Raw genomic sequence first — 18071 nt, forward strand, 5'->3', positions numbered from 1 at the left:
ATCCATCTGTTTTTCACTAAAAAAAATGCATTAAAATTGAAGGTAAAAATTTTGAACCGGTAATAAAACTTCAGATGTAGGTAGTAACTGCATGAAGAAAATCTTACTTGTGAATGATCTGTTTTTCTTTAATGTTATGATATTCATACATTAAGAGAGTTTATTTCAGTTTTGAACCTGGATCAGACATTTAATGGACAAGTATCAGGTCTGGAAATAGAGGGGTTTAAAAAAATGGAAGTGATCTGGACTTGTACAGCAAATATGCACATTATTGTTTTCTTGCCATTTTGCTCCTTAAAATTTTTAACCTTTGTAATCTACAGCACTGAATATTGCTAGTGAATTTTGTGATTGCTTGCTCTCTGTTCTCAATGGTGCAGATGTTATTCATAACTTTAGTAGATCTTATTTATTTTTTCTTATTTTTTTTTCTTCTAAAAACACTGCCTTTCAGTAGGAATCTCACTCATCCCTGAAGCTATCATTTGTAGGATCAAAATGGGTGGTTCTTACACTGTGTGTATTCAATTCCTACACATTTGCTGAATTGACAAAGTGTAACATATGAGTTGAAGAGTTAATATATTGGAAAATATTCCTGAAACAAAAGAAGCAAAACTAAGCCAGCCTTCAGAGCTGATGTTTTCTCACTAGAATAATCTCAATTTCAGATTTAGAAATAAGATGAAAATAATATTGGTGAAAATATATTTAAGCTCTTGCACATGAGCTGCCATATTTGCATGTTCCTTTAGTGAAAGAAAACAATTAATATACAAATATTATAAGAACTTCTCCACAGAAAAATTAATTTTGTTATAGACCCCTTTACATAGCAAGAACACTTACATGAAGGGATATGTTTGTAAGCTTACTTTTGTATTTCTGGTGCAAAGTTAGACATGTACCACAGTAAAGAAAGACTCTTTAAGTAGTTTTCCATCTTCAACAAGTTTTATTTTCACTGCTGTTGTGGTTTAAACCCAGCAGCCACCAAGTATCACCCAGCTGCTTGCTTACTCCCCTGCCAGTGTGATCAGGGAGAGAATGGGTCAAGTAAAAGATAGAAAACATATGGATTGAGATTAAGCAAAAACCATTCACGCAAGCAAAGCAAAACAAGGAGTTAATTCACTGCTTCCTATGGATGGACAGGTGTTCGGCTATCTCCAGGAGAGCAGGACCCCATCAGGTGTAATGGTGACTTGGGAAGAAAAATGCGATCACTCCAAATGTCCTCCCCTTCCTCCTCCTTCCCTCCACATGGTCTGGAATATCCCTTTAGTCAGTTTGGGTCACCTATTCTGGCTGTGTCACCTCCCAGCCTCCCAAGCATTCCTCACCAGCAGGGCAGTACATAAAAAGGGAAAAGGCCATGGCTCTGTGTAAGCCCTGCTCAGCAATAACAAAATCATCCCTACATTATCAACACATTTTTTAGCACAAATCAAAAATGCTGCCCCGTACCAGCCACTGTGAAGAAAATTAACTATACCCCAGCCAAAATCAGCACAACTTCTTAAAAATTTACTAGGCACCCACTTCAGTAAAAACATGTTGGGACAGTTTTTAAAGTAGCTGAAACTACCTTTAGAGAAGAGTTCGGAGAAGTTAAAACTTAGTAAAGTTAGCATTATACCATAATTTTCAAAGCATGTAAATAATGATTCCTCTGCAATGTGTCATTACTATGCAATATTTGTCTTTCATGGTGGGAGGCAAAAGGTCCCCTCATGGGGCATCCTGGGAGGTTGTGTGTGCCCCCCTGAAGTCCACACACCACCAACTTCCAGCATCTAAAGTAAATGCTTTATTGGAACACAGAAGTGAGAGGCCAGAGCAAAATTTTACCCAGGAGAAGGTAGTTGGCTCTATTGATAGAGTTACTGATTAATAAAAGGCTTGCAAACAAGTTCCCAGTTGTCTGTCTTCTGGGCGGAGTCCTTCTTCACATTCCTGCCATGCTGGGTGGTTTCTTGGGCTGCTCAGCTACTCCACATCCCAAGGAATGTCTCCTCCTTTCTGTGACCTCAGAGACTTGGCATTTGTCTATGCCTCCCTGAAGCATTTCTTCCTCTCCAGAGCTCCTGCTCAGTGCTGGAAACACGCTGTTTGCTGGGTTTCTCCTTCCCCTCTTAGCCTGCTGTGGGCCCCTAGCAGCCTCTCATACCTGTGTGAGCTCAGTTGCTCCCTCCAGCTTTTCTTTCTTTTCTGGACAAATGACAAATGATGTATTCTGCTCCCAGAGTACATCATCAGGAAAATCAGCAAGGAGTTTTATCTGTGCAGCTCCTTCTTTTTCAGATAATATGTAATATAACCACAAGCACTGGAAATCACAGTTCTGAAGCTTTACCTCACATACCCCAACAGAGTAATAAAAGAGACCAGAACCAGAACCTGATTTCAACACTTAGCAGTGTTTTTAAAGACAAAGCTGAGCTCTGCATCCAAAGTGAAAACTCACACACAGGCACGGCTGTGGAAAACCTGGTCAACAGTCAGATGTCAGGAGCATGTAAATTGCCTAAAAGACAGGCCAGCTTGTGGGATTGCACAGTTTTTGGTGTGCATGCAAACATCATGTGCTAGGCCATGCTGATTTGTCTAATAGCACTGAATGACACAACCGTTTTCTCCCCTAAGAGCTCATCTGCACACTATATGCCTTCTTTCATTCAGCAGAATCATTGCACACATCATGGATTTGCATTTGGTGGCAGTTTACAAGTTGTTTGCATTTAATTTTTGGATAAGCAGTATTAAAAGTTTCAAGACCAGTTGTGTTAATATGAAACTAATTATTTTCACTTTTTGTTTTCTCTTTTTGTAAACTCTGATGCAGCATTATGTTGACTTGTGTTCTGTCTCTGCTTTGGCTCAGTTCCCATATCTTTCCGTTTAAAGTTATCTGTATTTCCTTTGCTTACCCAGCCCGTTTTCCTTTCCAAAAAAGGCAAATACAAGGAAAGCTACCTAAAGTCTGCTTTGGTTTTTTGGGGTTTTTTTTTTCTGTTGTTGTTGTTTTTTAGTTTTGTTTTATAATTTTTTTGTTTGGGTTTTTTTTGTGTTTTGGTTTTTTTATGTGTTTACTTATGGGGAGTCTTGTTACACCCATGCTTGATTTGAGCAGAACCTTCTGTGTTGAGTCATTATTTGTGCTGTTTGTTTGTCCGGTTTGTTGGAAATGTTTGCAGGACAGCTTGCCCTGTCCTGCATGATGTTCACTGTGCTGTTCGTAATATGAAATACAGTTCGTGTTACACCCTGTTTCCACTTTCCAGTTTCTAAATGATAAATGTAATATGCAAACAACTCTGTTTGCAAATTACTGAGGCTGAATTTAATGGCCTTCTCCCAGAATCCTTTACTGTGAACACCTTTTACCTTCAGTTGTATCTATAAACTGGCATTTTATAGCTTATGAGGCCAGAGATCTTCTGTGCTCTACACATACCATTGGGAAAAATGGATGGCACAAGGAATGGTGAGCTCAATTTCCCATCTGAATCTGGGCAATATACTCCAGCTCTTTTAGAAAAGTAAATGCCCCTGAGTTATTGGTGTATTTTTTCGTAACATAATAATGCTTCCTCCTTTATTTCAAGTCTTCTTGATTTCTCTTAGTGTTCTGCAGTTGTTGCTTTGTTTAAGCAGCAATAAAATAGGTTAACAAACTGCTGTCCATTGGGTCAACTCAGGCAGTCTTCATAGGTATTTGCCAGGAATTATCAGCAATTGTATTTCCTCGACTACTATTGCATGTAGGAGCAGGAATTTTTATCCCAGCATTTAACTTCTATGGGGTTTACTTGAAACTTCCAACTCCAGCTGCTCAAGTTGGAAGGGATGATCTTAGTGTTACATGACACTGACAGTGCCCATTGGGTATCTTTGTCTGACATAGAAGTGAAGGAATCTCTTGATCCTTGAGCAAGTACCGGGCTAACTCTGTGATTCTCCTTCCTTTGTGTCATTGCACAGACATCTTCTCGATTGTTGGTGCGGCCCACCAGCTCTGAGACACCCAGTGCTGCAGAACTCGTCAGTGCAATTGAAGAGCTCGTCAAAAGTAAAATGGTGAGACTGACCAGAAGGTGCATGTGACTAAAGAAGTTGTGTCTTCAAGTCCCAGCCTGCTATTCAAAGAAAACCTGCAAAATTCGCTGTCTTATTTCAAAAGTCACTTTCTGGGTTGATGAACAGAATAATTTTGTGCACACTCTTTTGTAAAAGCATTTATTGAATAGGTAGATGGCTATGTAAAGGAGGAAAAAGCAATAAATAAGAGAGAGAGAGAGACATGATGGTAGAAAATTTACTAAGTATGTCCTGTTAGTAGAAAGAAAATGTCCTGTTCGTAGGATGAATGCAAAGACCCAGGGTCTTGGACTAGTAGACCTTTGTGAGAAGAATCCCTGAAATTAAGTTTATTGCGAATCTTACAGGGCTCAGCAGTAAAGCAGGAAACTCTAACAGCAGAAACATTTTTGTTATCTAGTTGCTCTTTAGGCAACGATAATGAAGAAATAAGTAAAAGACTAAAGGGATCATTTTGCATGTTAGTGCCTTCATCCTTGTTAACAAATTAAGTAGGAGGAATCTGTGTCAGCTTTTTTAAGGTTTCTGTGTTTTAAATTTTCCATGTTTCTGAAGATCGTCACTGACATATTTTAAAGTTTTCATGTTTCTGAAGATTCACATTATGTGCATAATTCCAGGAAGGCCCTTTGTAATCAAAATCCAGTTTGACCCAGTCTGGGAAAAACTTCTCCAGCTGACCCTGTTTGAGATTGGACTATATGGTCTCAAGAGCTTTTTACAGCTTTTGCAGCATAGCCTCTCTTAGGCTCAATAGGAAGTACCTTTGTGAAAACTACAAAGAATTGCAGCATGGCAGCCCCATGTTATCAGAGGCTGATATTTCCCAGGTTCATTCTAAATTGAAGCAGCTTTGACTTTCAGAGCTAGAAATTTTATGGTTCTCTCATTCAGAGAAAATTACATTATTGCACAAAATAATTACTATTCTCTCTTGGGTATTAACTTTTCTTTCTACTTCTCTTATACCAGAAGGGTGAATACAAAGTAATCTATGGGAAAATTCAACAGTCTTTTGTAAACAGAAAGTTTGGTAGTCCACACGTCTTTCAGGCTGCCTAGCAGTGAATATAACTTAATGATCCATGCATATGGGAGATGTTCTCATTTCATAGCTTGAGCTTCCCCTGGGTTTTGGGCAAGTCATACCATTATTGGTTTTTACTTTTTGCAGGGAAAGAAAAAAGATTATAGCTGAACCTCACCCCAGTGGAAGTAGATGTGTCTTGCAATAAGGCTGTATCACATGCAAGGAAAATGTGATATATATCTGTAGCTTGATCCAAGATTATGGGCTTGAATTAAAGAAATACAATGATTATTTCTTAGATTATATCCTGTTGCTTCTTCAACTTTTATACAAACAGAAGCCTGTGGAGTCCATGTAAAGAAGACAGTGTATGTGGGTGAGGATACAGGGACTCTTTCTAGGATCTGAACAGGCTGAAAAACAACATTGGCAGTGTAGAAGTCATTATTTTCTTAACTGAGACACTATTTTGGCTAGTTATTAAGATAGGCAAAACGTCTGACAGAGAACACCACTTCTCTTGAGTTAAAAATGTGACATCATAAAAATCTCCTTTAAAGATGTCCTATTTATTGTTGAAAGTAACTTGTATATGCCAGAAGTTGAATATGACAAATATAATTTAATCCCCAGCAATGAGGACACATTTGTGTCGCTCCCACCATAGAAGTACTTGCATCATGAGAAGGAGACTCTGACTTTTATCCATTGCTGCTCAAAGCAGTTCAACTCCTTTATTTTCCTGTGGAGAGAAGACTGTCATCTCAAATGTGCTTCTTAAATGTGCTTCAAAGGCTCAGTTATCATGGAAAGCCATGTTGTTGCCTGATTTCCTGGAGGCTTATGACTTGCTTTGCCAAGATACATTAAAGTAATTGATCTCCCATAGATTGCTATATAAAGTGGCTTGCAACGTGTCTTCTGAATAAAGGAGAAATAAATCATTGTTGCTGACTGTCTTGAATACCTCCTCAGGCTCTGGAGGACCGTCCAAGTTCCTTGTTGGTAGATCAAGGTGACAGCAGCAGTCCATCCTTCAACCCTTCAGATAACTCCCTTCTATCCTCCTCATCACCCATAGATGAGATGGAGGAAAGGAAATCCAGCTCCTTAAAAAGACGACAGTAAGACCTATTTATTTATTTATTCATTCATTCATTCATTCATTCATTTATAAAAATGCTTAATTTGAACTGGCAGCAGAAGCTGTTAGTTTGAAAGTGGGAGGACTTGTATTAAATGTCAAGGATGTGGTCACATTTCTCTGTGACATTCAATCTGTGATTTTTAATTCTAGTCATACCTGTGTTTGCATGTCACTCTCATTTATTTGGGAAGATGCTGATCTTTAAATGTCCAAAAGTCTATTAAGCTTTAAAAAAATGGTCATTCCCCTCTTTGTATTCCAACCCATGTTTAATTTCTCTACGTGGTAGTAAGCTGTTACTATGGTAGAATAAAAACATGCCTGGTTTCAGATTTTTTAAACTTGTGTATAGAAATAACCATCTGTATAGCTAAGAGTCTCCAGACCAGAGACATAATAGCATTTTATTTTAAACAATAGTTAAATGTTTCATTTTAATGTCACATTTAAGAAAACATCTGACTTTAGATAAACAGAAGCAAGTCTTGTCCAGTTTTAACGTCAAAGCAGTATCTTTCTAAGAACCAATGTACATTAATTCTTCCATTTCAGTTCTGTCTGTCAAAGATATGTGACTGCATATGTTGAAAAAGTTGTATGTATGCCATTAATCATCTTGAAAAATCTGTTTCATTCTTTAATATTTGTTCACCTGTTTCCTTCCACTGTAGCTATGTCTTACAGGAATTAGTGGAAACAGAGCGAGATTATGTGCGAGATCTGGGCTATGTAGTTGAGGTATGATGGTTTTAATTCTCTTGATCTCTTATTTTAAAATGTGTTACTAACCAGCTATGCAGCTTGAACCTCACTTTTGTTTTTCAAACAAAGGAAGAGACTAAAAATGTGGAAGTTTACATGCTGAGTTTTCCCTCCTGTAGGTTTTAATGTATTAAAATACAAAATCAGGTTTCATTCCTTTTTTCCTGTTACTGTGTTCACCTTATTGTTTTTTTGAAGAGAGTAGTTCTTTTGCCTTTTTTTTTAAATCGCTACCTCTGGCCTAATGTTATCCTAGTAGATAGTGGGTTTATTTAGCACATCTCAATTAAAAAAAATACCATAAAAAAGAAAGCATTGTACCTCAGCATACAGAGCAGCTACCCAAGATTTGAAAGTCCTCCTTCCTCTCCTACCACTAGGCTTCTCTTAGACTTCCTAGCTTTCCCTGCTGTAAAATGAGATAACATCACATATCTCCCCTCAGTCTTCAGCTACCAACAAAATGCATTTAGAAAAGTAGAAAGGGATGAGCATGACAGTGAATTTTAGCCTAATAAAGTTTAATTCTTAAACTCTATTTTGAAGGTGGGGGGGAAAGAAAGATCAGCATTATGATAGTGTTTTTACGATATTTAAAGTGTGCATTAGGAGTCTGTGAATAGATGTATTTTTGTAAATAACAACATAATTTCTGGTGAAAATGCTGGACATCAAAATATATACTTGGAAAACCAAAAGCAGATCTGGCTATTTAGGAATAGAACTATTGGCTGGAAAAAAGGAGTAGAGTTGCATAAATATTAGAAAATATAAAAACACTCCCAGTCTAACTATATGGTAGAATTGCTTAGTGAGACAGCTGTGTAGAAACCAAAAATAAGATGGGATTATGGGAAAATGTCAGAGGAGCTTTATTGCAGCGAGAATGCTTGCTAACAGAATTGTTTTCTATCTTTTTTGTGTTTGGTTTGCTCATACTGCACAGTCCCATGGGCAGTTTCCTCCTCTGTGCACCTTGGTGTGGTGTTACTGTGAATGAAGTAAGAGACACAGAGCAGAGCAGCACAGAAGCCACTTCAGTGGCTCTGACATTTTCTCAGCCCCACTTGGCCAGGCCTTGCAGCTCCAGGCAGTAAGGAGTGGGGCTGAGGAAGTTTCCATCATGCTTTGAGCCCATGCACACAAGCTGAATTAGACAGAGTGAATTAATTTTTCTAGTGCTGTTGTGTAGACAGCCTCACCTCAATCTCTGATACTTTGTGTCTGTGCTTTATGTTATGCTGTGTTATAGAACAGTTTTCAGGTTTGGCTTTGTGTCCCAAGCAAGTTGTTGCCATTGGACCACTTCAGGGACAAGGGGGCTTAAAAGACAACTTGCTTTTTCTTAAGTAAGAATATTCACAGTGAATTCACTTGGACTGTTGCAGGGTTATATGGCACTTATGAAGGAAGATGGTGTACCTGATGATATGAAAGGCAAAGACAAGATTGTATTTGGAAACATTCACCAGATTTATGACTGGCACAGAGAGTACGTATTGTACTTAAAAAAATATTAGACTGACTTTAGGAATTATTTCCTCTGATATTCAGACACAAGGTAAATGCAGTTGGTTTTGTGGTTTTGTGCTTTGACTTGTAGAAAATGTAACTTCAGCCTACAAAAGATGGTGTGAAGATTTGCTTTAAAGAAGAATGCGTGTGTGTATATATATATATATATATATAGCAAGTACTTCAGCTGAGGATCTCTAACATTGATAGAACTTTGTACATTGCTTTCTCTCTAACAATACAGTCTAAAGAATTTCTTAGGGGTGGTTAGCATCTGAAACATTTAAACTAGGAAGGGGAAAATTTTCAATCAATATATGTGAAATCTAGTAATTTTGCTAGTGAATGCCAGGGTTTTTCTTCATCTTGGCATGGATTCAGCATATCCTTTTAAAAAAATATATTGAAGTGTTACACTGTTAACGTTGTCATTTTGGACATCATTAACATCTAAAGCTGCTGATAGGAGACACAAAGTATCTTGCCTTGCAGTAAGAACAATTTGCCTTGCAATTACCTGTTGCTCTAATGTGTGCTGTCAGAATAAAAAGAACTGTTTATTGTGTTTATGTTTAGCTTCTTTTTAGGAGAGTTGGAGAAGTGCCTTGAAGATCCAGAAAAGCTGGGATCCCTGTTTGTTAAACATGTAAGTGCAAATGTCTTTGTTGGCAAGCTCTATTGCTGCTACTGACCAACATGTTTGTATATTAAAGTACAACACAGGTAACAGAGTGCTGTACAATGTTCTTCGCCTGTAAGAGGTGGAGAGATTGCTTTTAAGATCTTATAAATAGAAGAAGTAAATGCTCTAGTCTTTGTCCCCAGTACCTTCCTGTGGAGAGGGAACATGAATGTGAGCCCCATTTCTCTGTTCAGTTACACTTCAGTGCAAGGGAATCATCATTTCATATGATACCTGCCTTCTAATCCCAGGTATCCATGCAATAGCATGGAATATAAGAAATACAAATAGGAAAGAGGCTCATTCTTCTTCCAGTTTGAGCGTGTTCTAGTTTTGTATCCTTTCCCCTTCTGAGAATTTGTCACTGGCAAAGTGGGAAACCTGTAGGAAGTAGCTCTCTCTGTTTCTGATTGTTGTTTTACTGTCTCCTGGTATTATTTGTAATTAAGTTGTCTTTGAAAGGCACCTTTACCACTCCAGATGGAAAGGCAAGCTGTGATGCTATTACAGCATCCTCTAGCAAAACCCTATCAGCTAGAACACAATGATTCAGTTCCTGTTCTTAATCTGTGTCCTGTGTCCTTTCCAATCTCCATCTTATTTTTTCATTTCTTTCTTACCATTTATCTTTACTGGTCAGTACTCTGTAAGTCTCTGGGAAGCAAAGCCCCTAAGTGCAAACAAATCCTAGCAAAGTGATAGGAAAGATTTTTGAGTAGGTGTGTCTGTACTTCTTGACCAGCAATGTCAGTAATCAAGAATAAATGTTAAAGGCAGAAGTTACTTCCTCTCTCTTTTTCTGTTGCTTTGGTGTTAAAAGCACATGCCACAAGATAAAAAATCAGAGTTAAAAAATGCTAATGCCTCCATTTCCAGGCTTTATCACCTACATCCCCACCCAAACTGCAGTAGGACAGCCAATACTAAATAAAAGACATGAAAGTTTTCCCCTAACTATTCTGTACATGTAAACAGGAGGAGGTAACAATAATCATCATCATCAGATTATTAAAATAGAATAAAAAATACTATACTTCAAAGGCTTCATTACAGAATCATGGAATGGTCAAGGTTGGAAGGGATCACTGTGGGGTCATCTTGTCAAACCTTCCATGGCTCTTGGTAAAAGCAAAATATAACCATTTCCATGCTTAACTTTATTGTGGGGACCTGCTGAGCATCTCTGAACATCTGTCATTCAGAAGGATTTATAGCTGTGGGAATTTTTTTCACTTGTGTTGTCTTTCTAAATCATAATTATGTTCCCAAAGAAATTGTTTTCAGATCTGTAATTTCTGTATATGTAACTGCTTTTTTTTCCCTAAAGGGGTCTTTTTTAGTTCATACACTGGAACTGCTGTACTTCTTAAAATAATACTCAATTTCAATCTGGCATGTTTTTTTTCTTGATAATGATGGATCGTTCTGTATCTTTGTTCCTCTAGGAGAGAAGGTTGCACATGTACATAGTTTACTGCCAAAACAAACCAAAGTCTGAGCACATTGTCTCAGAATACATTGATACATTTTTTGAGGTAAGTTTGTGAGATATGTGAGGCTAAGTATTATCAAATCTGTTGATCAAACCAGAAAAAAAGCCAAAAAATATGCAGCACATACTGTTGTTAATGTTTTAAATTACAATTTCTTCAACACATTTCTGTTCTGATTTCTCAAATCTGATACAGATTCCTGGTGATGAAAGCTAAAGGTTAGGCATAAGATATTAATTAACCAGTAGAGTCTTACCCTTACTAGCCTTACGCCAGGCTAAGTTACCAGTGCATTTTATATAGAATGACAGTTCTGGATAAACAGAGACCACTGCTGGAAATAGGCTGTATAGAACCTGTGACTGAAAAAATGCATTTCACTCTAAAGCCTTGTCAAGAAAGAGATGAAAGATGCTTGCAGAAGGGAATACCTTGGGAGGAAGGGTAATAAGGGGAAGGACTACAGTTTTTGCTAACTAAGATTAGATTATTTTTTTGACTTTTGCCACTTTCTGGTGTGATGACAATTAATACTGATATATCCTTGTTTATATATATATTTATCTCTATATACTGATATGTATACTGTGTTTCTAACTCAAAACAAAGATCTTTCTAACTGAACAAACAAAAATGTTTGTGTCACAACTCTCAGGATCTAAAGCAGCGCCTGGGCCACAGACTTCAGCTCACGGACTTGCTAATAAAACCTGTTCAGCGAATTATGAAATACCAGCTGTTACTGAAGGTAAAGTGATGTTGAGATGAATGAGTTATGTTAATAGATATGTTATAGATGTGTTAACAGATAGGTTTTCTTTTTTAATTAATGCTGTTGTTTTTCCACCCCTTTCCCTTACAGAACCCAGATTTGTAAGCAATGCCATATGATTATTTTCTGAGCACATTCAGATAGTTATAAAAATTACAGAAGATGGCTTGGGCAGAGATTTGCTTTTTCTTTTAGTAGCTAAAGACCAAATGTTTAGAATAGAAATGTTTAAAATTTGTGCCATAGAAATGGGAGAAGGAATTCCCAACTGTTTTCAGATGTAAACATGATAGAAGTTGTTGGGACTCATCACAGCTTCTCCAGCTACACCTGTGATCATTTTAATATCACCTAAGTGTTTACTGAAGAGCAACCCTGTATAGCACAGAGGTCATTGCCTTAGCATATGTTTTGTTTGTATGAGCTAAATTCAAATGGTTGTCTTCTGCAGTCTATCATAGTCTGATGAAGGTTATCAAATTCACATTTTCTAAGATTTTTCATTGATTATTAATGAGAAAAGAAATATTACTTGATTTTTTTCTTTTTCAGGACTTCCTCAAGTATTCTAAAAAAGCTAATCTTGACACAACAGAACTAGAGGTACTTAAGAGATTTTCTCTTAGTGATACGAATTCTTTTAACTCTGAACTTTTCTTGTTTTGGCAGAGTCACTTTCCTTTTCTGATCTTCCTGAGAAAGTGATTATAAGAGTTTACTTCTTGCATTTCTGTTCTAAAGCAACCATATAAAATGAAACAAAATTTTATGCTGCTAACTCATTTGGAAAATAAAGTTTTGACTTTTTATTTGTCTTGAACAGAAAGCTGTAGAGGTCATGTGTATAGTACCAAAACGGTGTAATGACATGATGAATGTTGGCCGCCTGCAAGGATTTGATGTAAGTTGGCTGGAGTTTTGCTTAGAGATTTTGTCACGTTCTCTAGAAATTAACCATTAATAATGTGGGGAGAAATGTGTACAGTGTTTGTTCACTATCTGGTTAGCTGGTGCAAAAAGCAGTAAATGAAAAATCAAGTCTTAGCCCTGCCAAGGACTTTTTCCTGGGAAACAATACCTGCTATGTCAGTCAAACTAGGTAAACTCTTCTGCAAAATCAAGAAAGGGCTATTCTTCCTACTCTTCTCTTGTTGGCTAAAGGCTTGCAAAATAGTGAAATAATCAGTTTATCAGCAGGTGAGCAGACCTGACTTGAGTAGTGTAGACAAAGGAGGAGTCACTAAGGTCAATCGTGTACTTGAGGCAACTGTAGCCTTTCTTGACTTGCTAAGTCTAGAAGAGATGGAAATTGGCTACTGAAGCAGGATGCAACAGTCAGGCCAGAGTCATACGTTCTACTTGCAAAGCTCTTTGTATTCTGTGATGCAGACATGAACCTGAATTCTACCGCTACTCAGCACCCTGGGAGAATATATGAGTAACTGTTGGAATTATTCAGAATAGAGGAATGAAAACCTTAGTGTTCCAAGCCTCAAAGTGCAGTATGAATTGAAAAGGGTGGAGTGGATTTTTGGGGCTTGGTCTGGCTTGTTTTGTTTTGGGGTTTTTTTTTTTTGTTTTTTTTTGTTTGTTTCTTTCTTGGTTTGTTTGGTTTTTTATGACTTTTTGTTGGTTTGGTTTGGTTTGGTTTTTGCTTGGTTTTGTTGGTTGGTTGGTTGGGTTTTTTGTTTGTTTGTTGTTTCTTTGATTTTTTTTTTTTTGAGAAAGAGCACAAGAATATCTTATGTATAAGAGAAGAAGTGAATATATAATGGTCAATGACAGTTGGAAGGTGGGAAATACACAAACCTATTTGTCATGAATGTGTGCTCAAAAAGGTTGATTGGGGAAAGAAACAAAGAACTTCACTAAATGTGTTTTTTCTTGCTTCTGTATTTAGGGTAAAATTGTAGCCCAGGGTAAGCTCCTGCTCCAGGACACATTCTTGGTTACAGACCAGGATGCGGGACTTCTGCCACGCTGCAAGGAGAGACGGGTCTTCCTGTTTGAGCAGATTGTCATTTTCAGTGAGCTGCTAGATAAAAAGAAAGGTTTCTCCATGCCCGGATTCTTGTTTAAAAACAGTATCAAGGTAACTGTTGTGTGTGAGTCTTGTGTCTCCTGCAAAAACTCTGCTAAGGTAACAGTTTCTCATTCTGTGGTCAGTCACTAGTGACATCTAGATGTGCAATCATAGAGCGCAGTAAGGTACAAGTCATTTCCTGGAATCACTTCCTACCAAATTTGTTCTCACTCCGATGTTATGTGGAGATCTTTGGATCCCAGTACTCTGATGCTTCCTGCGTGAAGCATATCAAAGCAGGTGCTCTGGCACAAAGTGCTGGACAAGTTATTCACAAAGTTTAGTTTTCAGCTCTGTGCTGTAAGTGTACCACATTGTAAGTAGAGATAAAAACTCTTTTTGTATCCTTTCCAATACCCAAATATGTAGATAACATTTGTGTGACCATAGATATGTCAGCTCTTCCTGAAATAAAAAAAGTGTTTCCCCACTTCAAGCTTTTCCTGAAAAGTCCTGATAATATTAGGGCTCAGCAGCCCTCATGAAGTGTTTTGGGTGGACCCTGCTTCCCCTAATTCACCTTGGTGCTCTGCCTGCCACCTGAACCTGCTCTTTATAGCTCTGGCTGAGCAGACCAGGTCCAAGGCATTGCTGTATGTGCAGCTGAAGCCTTTGGTCAGGGGCAGTGGTAGAAGGAGCTCCATAGCAGGCTGAGCATTTTAACTAATCTGTAAGGAAAGTGAGGGATGGAGAACATTGGGCCATGCTGACCTGCTGGAGATTGTTCAGACACAGTGTGTCAGTAAGCTGTGCACTAATTCTTAGTTTACTGGAATTAAGTAACTTCATTTTATGGTATTATTTTACTAAAGGAACGAGTGGTTATCATTTGAAGATCTGACTCTAAACTCCTAATAAAGAGATTTTAAAGGTATGTTTCCCATAAAATATACGTGATTTTTTTTCATGAAGGTGAGTTGCCTTTCCCTGGAGGAAAATGTGGACAGCGATCCATGTAAATTTGCACTAACATCAAGAACGGGTGATGTCACGGAGACCTTTGTTTTGCATTCTGCCAGTCCAGGAGTCCGCCAGTTATGGATCCATGAAATTAACCAAATTTTGGAAAACCAGCGCAACTTTTTAAATGGTAAATTATTTTCTTTTACTGAAAGTTTGTAATTGGATGACTTTTCTCTCATCTCTTTTCTCTTGGCTTTGAAATGTTTTGCAAGTTGCCTTTTTCCTGAGCTAATACAGAACAGTTGGGGGGATATGTGCCGCATTTCTGCTTCAGAACAGATGCTTGCATTTATTTAAGAGTGGTAGTCTGAATTTACATGGTGTTCTCTTGGTGAAATTTTCCAAATGTTTTGTAGGAGTGAATCAAGATAGGTGCCATCCGTTGAGAGCTTGTGTACCCCTTTTAAGCAACTGCAAGCCTTTAAAGGCTAAACCCAAGTGAAATTAGCATCTATTCAGAATATGGTTTGCTTCTATTATTTTGCTGGGCATTGTTGTCACATCTTACTGTAGCGACAACATTGAGATTCTGCAGGAGAAAAATAGAAGGTGGTGTTGTCTGCTGTGACGCTAGAAAGTTCTTTTTCTATTTTTATATCAAATCAGTTATTGTCCCAACCTAGATTTTTTTAAACAGTTGTAGTGTGTAACAACAAGCAGAGAATGTGGAGTCACACCTATTTTTCACAACTTGGCTGCTGACTGACAGTGTGATCCTAGAAGAAAACATTTCTTCTTAGTTTCAGATTTTAATCTTTAATATAGGTAGATACAGCAGGTCATGAAGGTTAGATACAGAAAAGTGACTTGAAGTCTGTGGCGCCTTTCCACTGCTAAGGAAATTTATTTGAACAGCACTCCCCTTTTTGCCGATAGACATGTCTGTTTTAAACTGTTCCTGTTCCCTTTCCTGCCCCCTTTCCCCTGACTGCCTCCCCCCTCGCCCCCACTGCAGCCTTGACGTCCCCGATCGAGTACCAGAGGAACCACAGCAGTGGTGGAGGCGGCGGCGGGAGCAGCAGCGGTAACAGCAGTGGCCCCAGCAGCTGTAGTGGCATCCCCAGCTCCAGCCGTAGCCGGCCATCCCGGATCCCCCAGCCTGTCAGACACCATTCCCCAGTCCTGGTCTCCTCTGCAGCCTCGGCCCAAGCAGAGGCAGACAAGATGTCAGGTATGTCCATTCACAATCACTCCCTGCCACACTACAACACCCCATTAGAAACTGGCCTGACACAGTCAGACAGGCACCCTCCCAGTGCAGAGCCGGATGGTCCTCAGAGAGAAGCTGAACAGATTCCCAAGATGAAAGTTATTGAAAGTCCCAGGAAGACAGCAGGAAACATTTCTGGCTCAGCTGATGGAGTCCAGAAAGACTCACGTGGAATCTCAGAGGACAGTCGAACAAGAAACAGCATAGGATCACTGACGCTTGGGAAGCCAAGGCCAGGAGCCATCTCTCCAATGAACTCTCCTCTGTCTACGACTTTCCCTTCTCCTTTTGGCAAGGAAACCTTTCCACCCAGCAGCCCCCTGCAGAAGGGCTCCTTTTGGAGCTCCATCCCAGCATCCCCTGCCAGCCGCCCTGGCTCCTTCACTTTCCCTGGGGACAGTGACTCCCTCCAGCGGCAGGTCCACCGCCACTCTTCACACAGCAAGGACACAGATCGCATGAGCACATGCTCCTCGACCAGCGAGCAGTCAGTTCACTCCACTCAGAGTAATGGGGTAAGAGCGGAGCACCTCTGTCCTGCGAGCTCTTCTAAAACTTTCCATGCTCCCCTTCTGTGCGTTGCCATAATTTTCCGTACTAACTTCTGGCTCTCCGGTGCTGTACTGCTCTGAAATAATCAACTGTTCCGATATATTCTGCACATTAAAAAACCAAGAGTGTCTACCTGTGTGTGTGTATACATGTGGAACATGGCTATGTATACAGACACAAAAGCAACTGCTAACATTAGATGCGATTTCTGCCTCTGCTGAAAATATAGATCACAGGGCTGATACCTACTAACTTGCTGTCCTTGCTTCTTTCGTCTCTAATTTGAAGGCACATAATTAACATGCTGAAGTGTGGCAGCCAGAGCACCTTGGGGTATGCATTGCACCAGCACTGAAATCTGACTTCAGGATTTTGGCAGATTGCCTTGGGCCTTTTTTCCTTTCCACGCACAAATTTGCCACCATTGTCCTGTTGAGTTTTAACTTCGTGGAGACATCTACGTTCCCTGGGCTGCTTGATTTTTATTTTTTTATTAATTTATTTTTTCCCACTCTCAGCCTTATTTGTTGTACATCAATCTCTTTTTAAATCCTGTGTTTGATCAAGGAAGCTTTCTGCAATCCACTCAAAATAGGCCAACAAAACCTAGCAACAATAATCCTACTTCTACTACAACCAAAACAATTACCCGCTCTACTTGTCTTTTGTCCTTTGTAAGAAGAACCGGTTTTGGGTTTCTGGAGATTCAACCTCTTAGTGTGCACTTGGTGTGTGTGTGCAGAAATCTGGGCCATCAACAGAATCTACGTTCTCTCTAATACACCCACCAGGAAAGCAACAGCATTCATGGGGGCATGTGCAAATATAAAGCAAAAAATGTTGAGGCATTTGCCATGGATGTGGTAGGCAGGTTATGGTGCCTTTCCTTTTAAACTCATGTTTGATTTTTCTCTTCACTAAGCATTGTGTTTATGAATGTTTGTTTTTCCACTCTCTCACAAATGATATGCAATATGAGTTTTGCAAATCGCCTAACTGGCTGGACCTTTTTTAAATGCATGCATTTCTTTATAGAACTGTTTAACACACAAAGCTTTCTTGACTTCTCAGTTCTTATACTTACTTTTATAATAGCTTCAGAAGAGAAGAAATTATGCTTTGCATGTTTTGTATTTTCATCCTGATCTTCCATCAGCTTTTTACTTGGTTTAGCTCTGTCTTGTGTTTATCTTCAGTCTAGCAAAATGTGATGTGATGTAATGTAATGCAAAATCTGGGGAAATTTGAGTATTTTCCATTTACTGCATGGTATGTGAATGAAGATGGTGATACTGGGACAATAATAATTGAGGTTGTGACATTAAAAAAAGAGAAAGATGAGATGGCACTGAGTTTTCAAAACATTTGGATTTTGATACTATCTCAGCAAAGACACCGTTGCTTGTTTTTATTTCACTGTGAAACGTAATGTTGGAACGCATGCCGTCTGCATCACAGCTATATGTTCTCAGCTATATAACTCTTTTATTTGGTAACTGAAATCTGAAATGGGCCATAAGACCTCATTTATAACCTCATTTCTAGACCAAGCAGCAGGATTTCACACCACATGGAATAAGTTGGAGAAAATGGGTTGTGAAGGTTTATTTTAATATAACCATTTGTGTATTTATATTCACGTGCACATATGGCTGTGGTCGATTACTTAAGGAAAAATTACTTCTAAGAAGAAAAAGGAGTCAGTTTTGCTAGTTGAGAAATATGGGAGGAATTTTTTACATTTTGTTTGTCGATCCT

The 18071-nt window shown here is 38.7% G+C and overlaps 1 protein-coding gene across 4 annotated transcripts in view; it reads left to right on the top strand.

Annotated features, from left to right (window-relative positions):
• Positions 1-18071, top strand: part of TRIO (trio Rho guanine nucleotide exchange factor) — a 244543-nt gene that overhangs the window by 212385 nt on the left and 14087 nt on the right. For all 4 annotated transcript variants that reach the window (XM_014261572.2, XM_005533046.3, XM_014261576.2 and 1 more), the window contains 12 exons: positions 3988-4083; positions 6110-6258; positions 6953-7019; positions 8432-8535; positions 9135-9204; positions 10686-10775; positions 11389-11481; positions 12058-12108; positions 12329-12406; positions 13406-13597; positions 14501-14678; positions 15507-16276. In XM_014261572.2, coding sequence (XP_014117047.1) covers positions 3988-4083; positions 6110-6258; positions 6953-7019; positions 8432-8535; positions 9135-9204; positions 10686-10775; positions 11389-11481; positions 12058-12108; positions 12329-12406; positions 13406-13597; positions 14501-14678; positions 15507-16276 — 1938 coding nt within the window. The remainder of the gene's footprint in view (positions 1-3987; positions 4084-6109; positions 6259-6952; positions 7020-8431; positions 8536-9134; positions 9205-10685; positions 10776-11388; positions 11482-12057; positions 12109-12328; positions 12407-13405; positions 13598-14500; positions 14679-15506; positions 16277-18071) is intronic.

The sequence above is a fragment of the Pseudopodoces humilis genome, chromosome 1, assembly GCF_049639895.1.
Source record: "Pseudopodoces humilis isolate 2021_Gansu_Grassland_sample_001 chromosome 1, ASM4963989v1, whole genome shotgun sequence".
Taxonomy (NCBI): Eukaryota; Metazoa; Chordata; class Aves; order Passeriformes; family Paridae; genus Pseudopodoces; species Pseudopodoces humilis.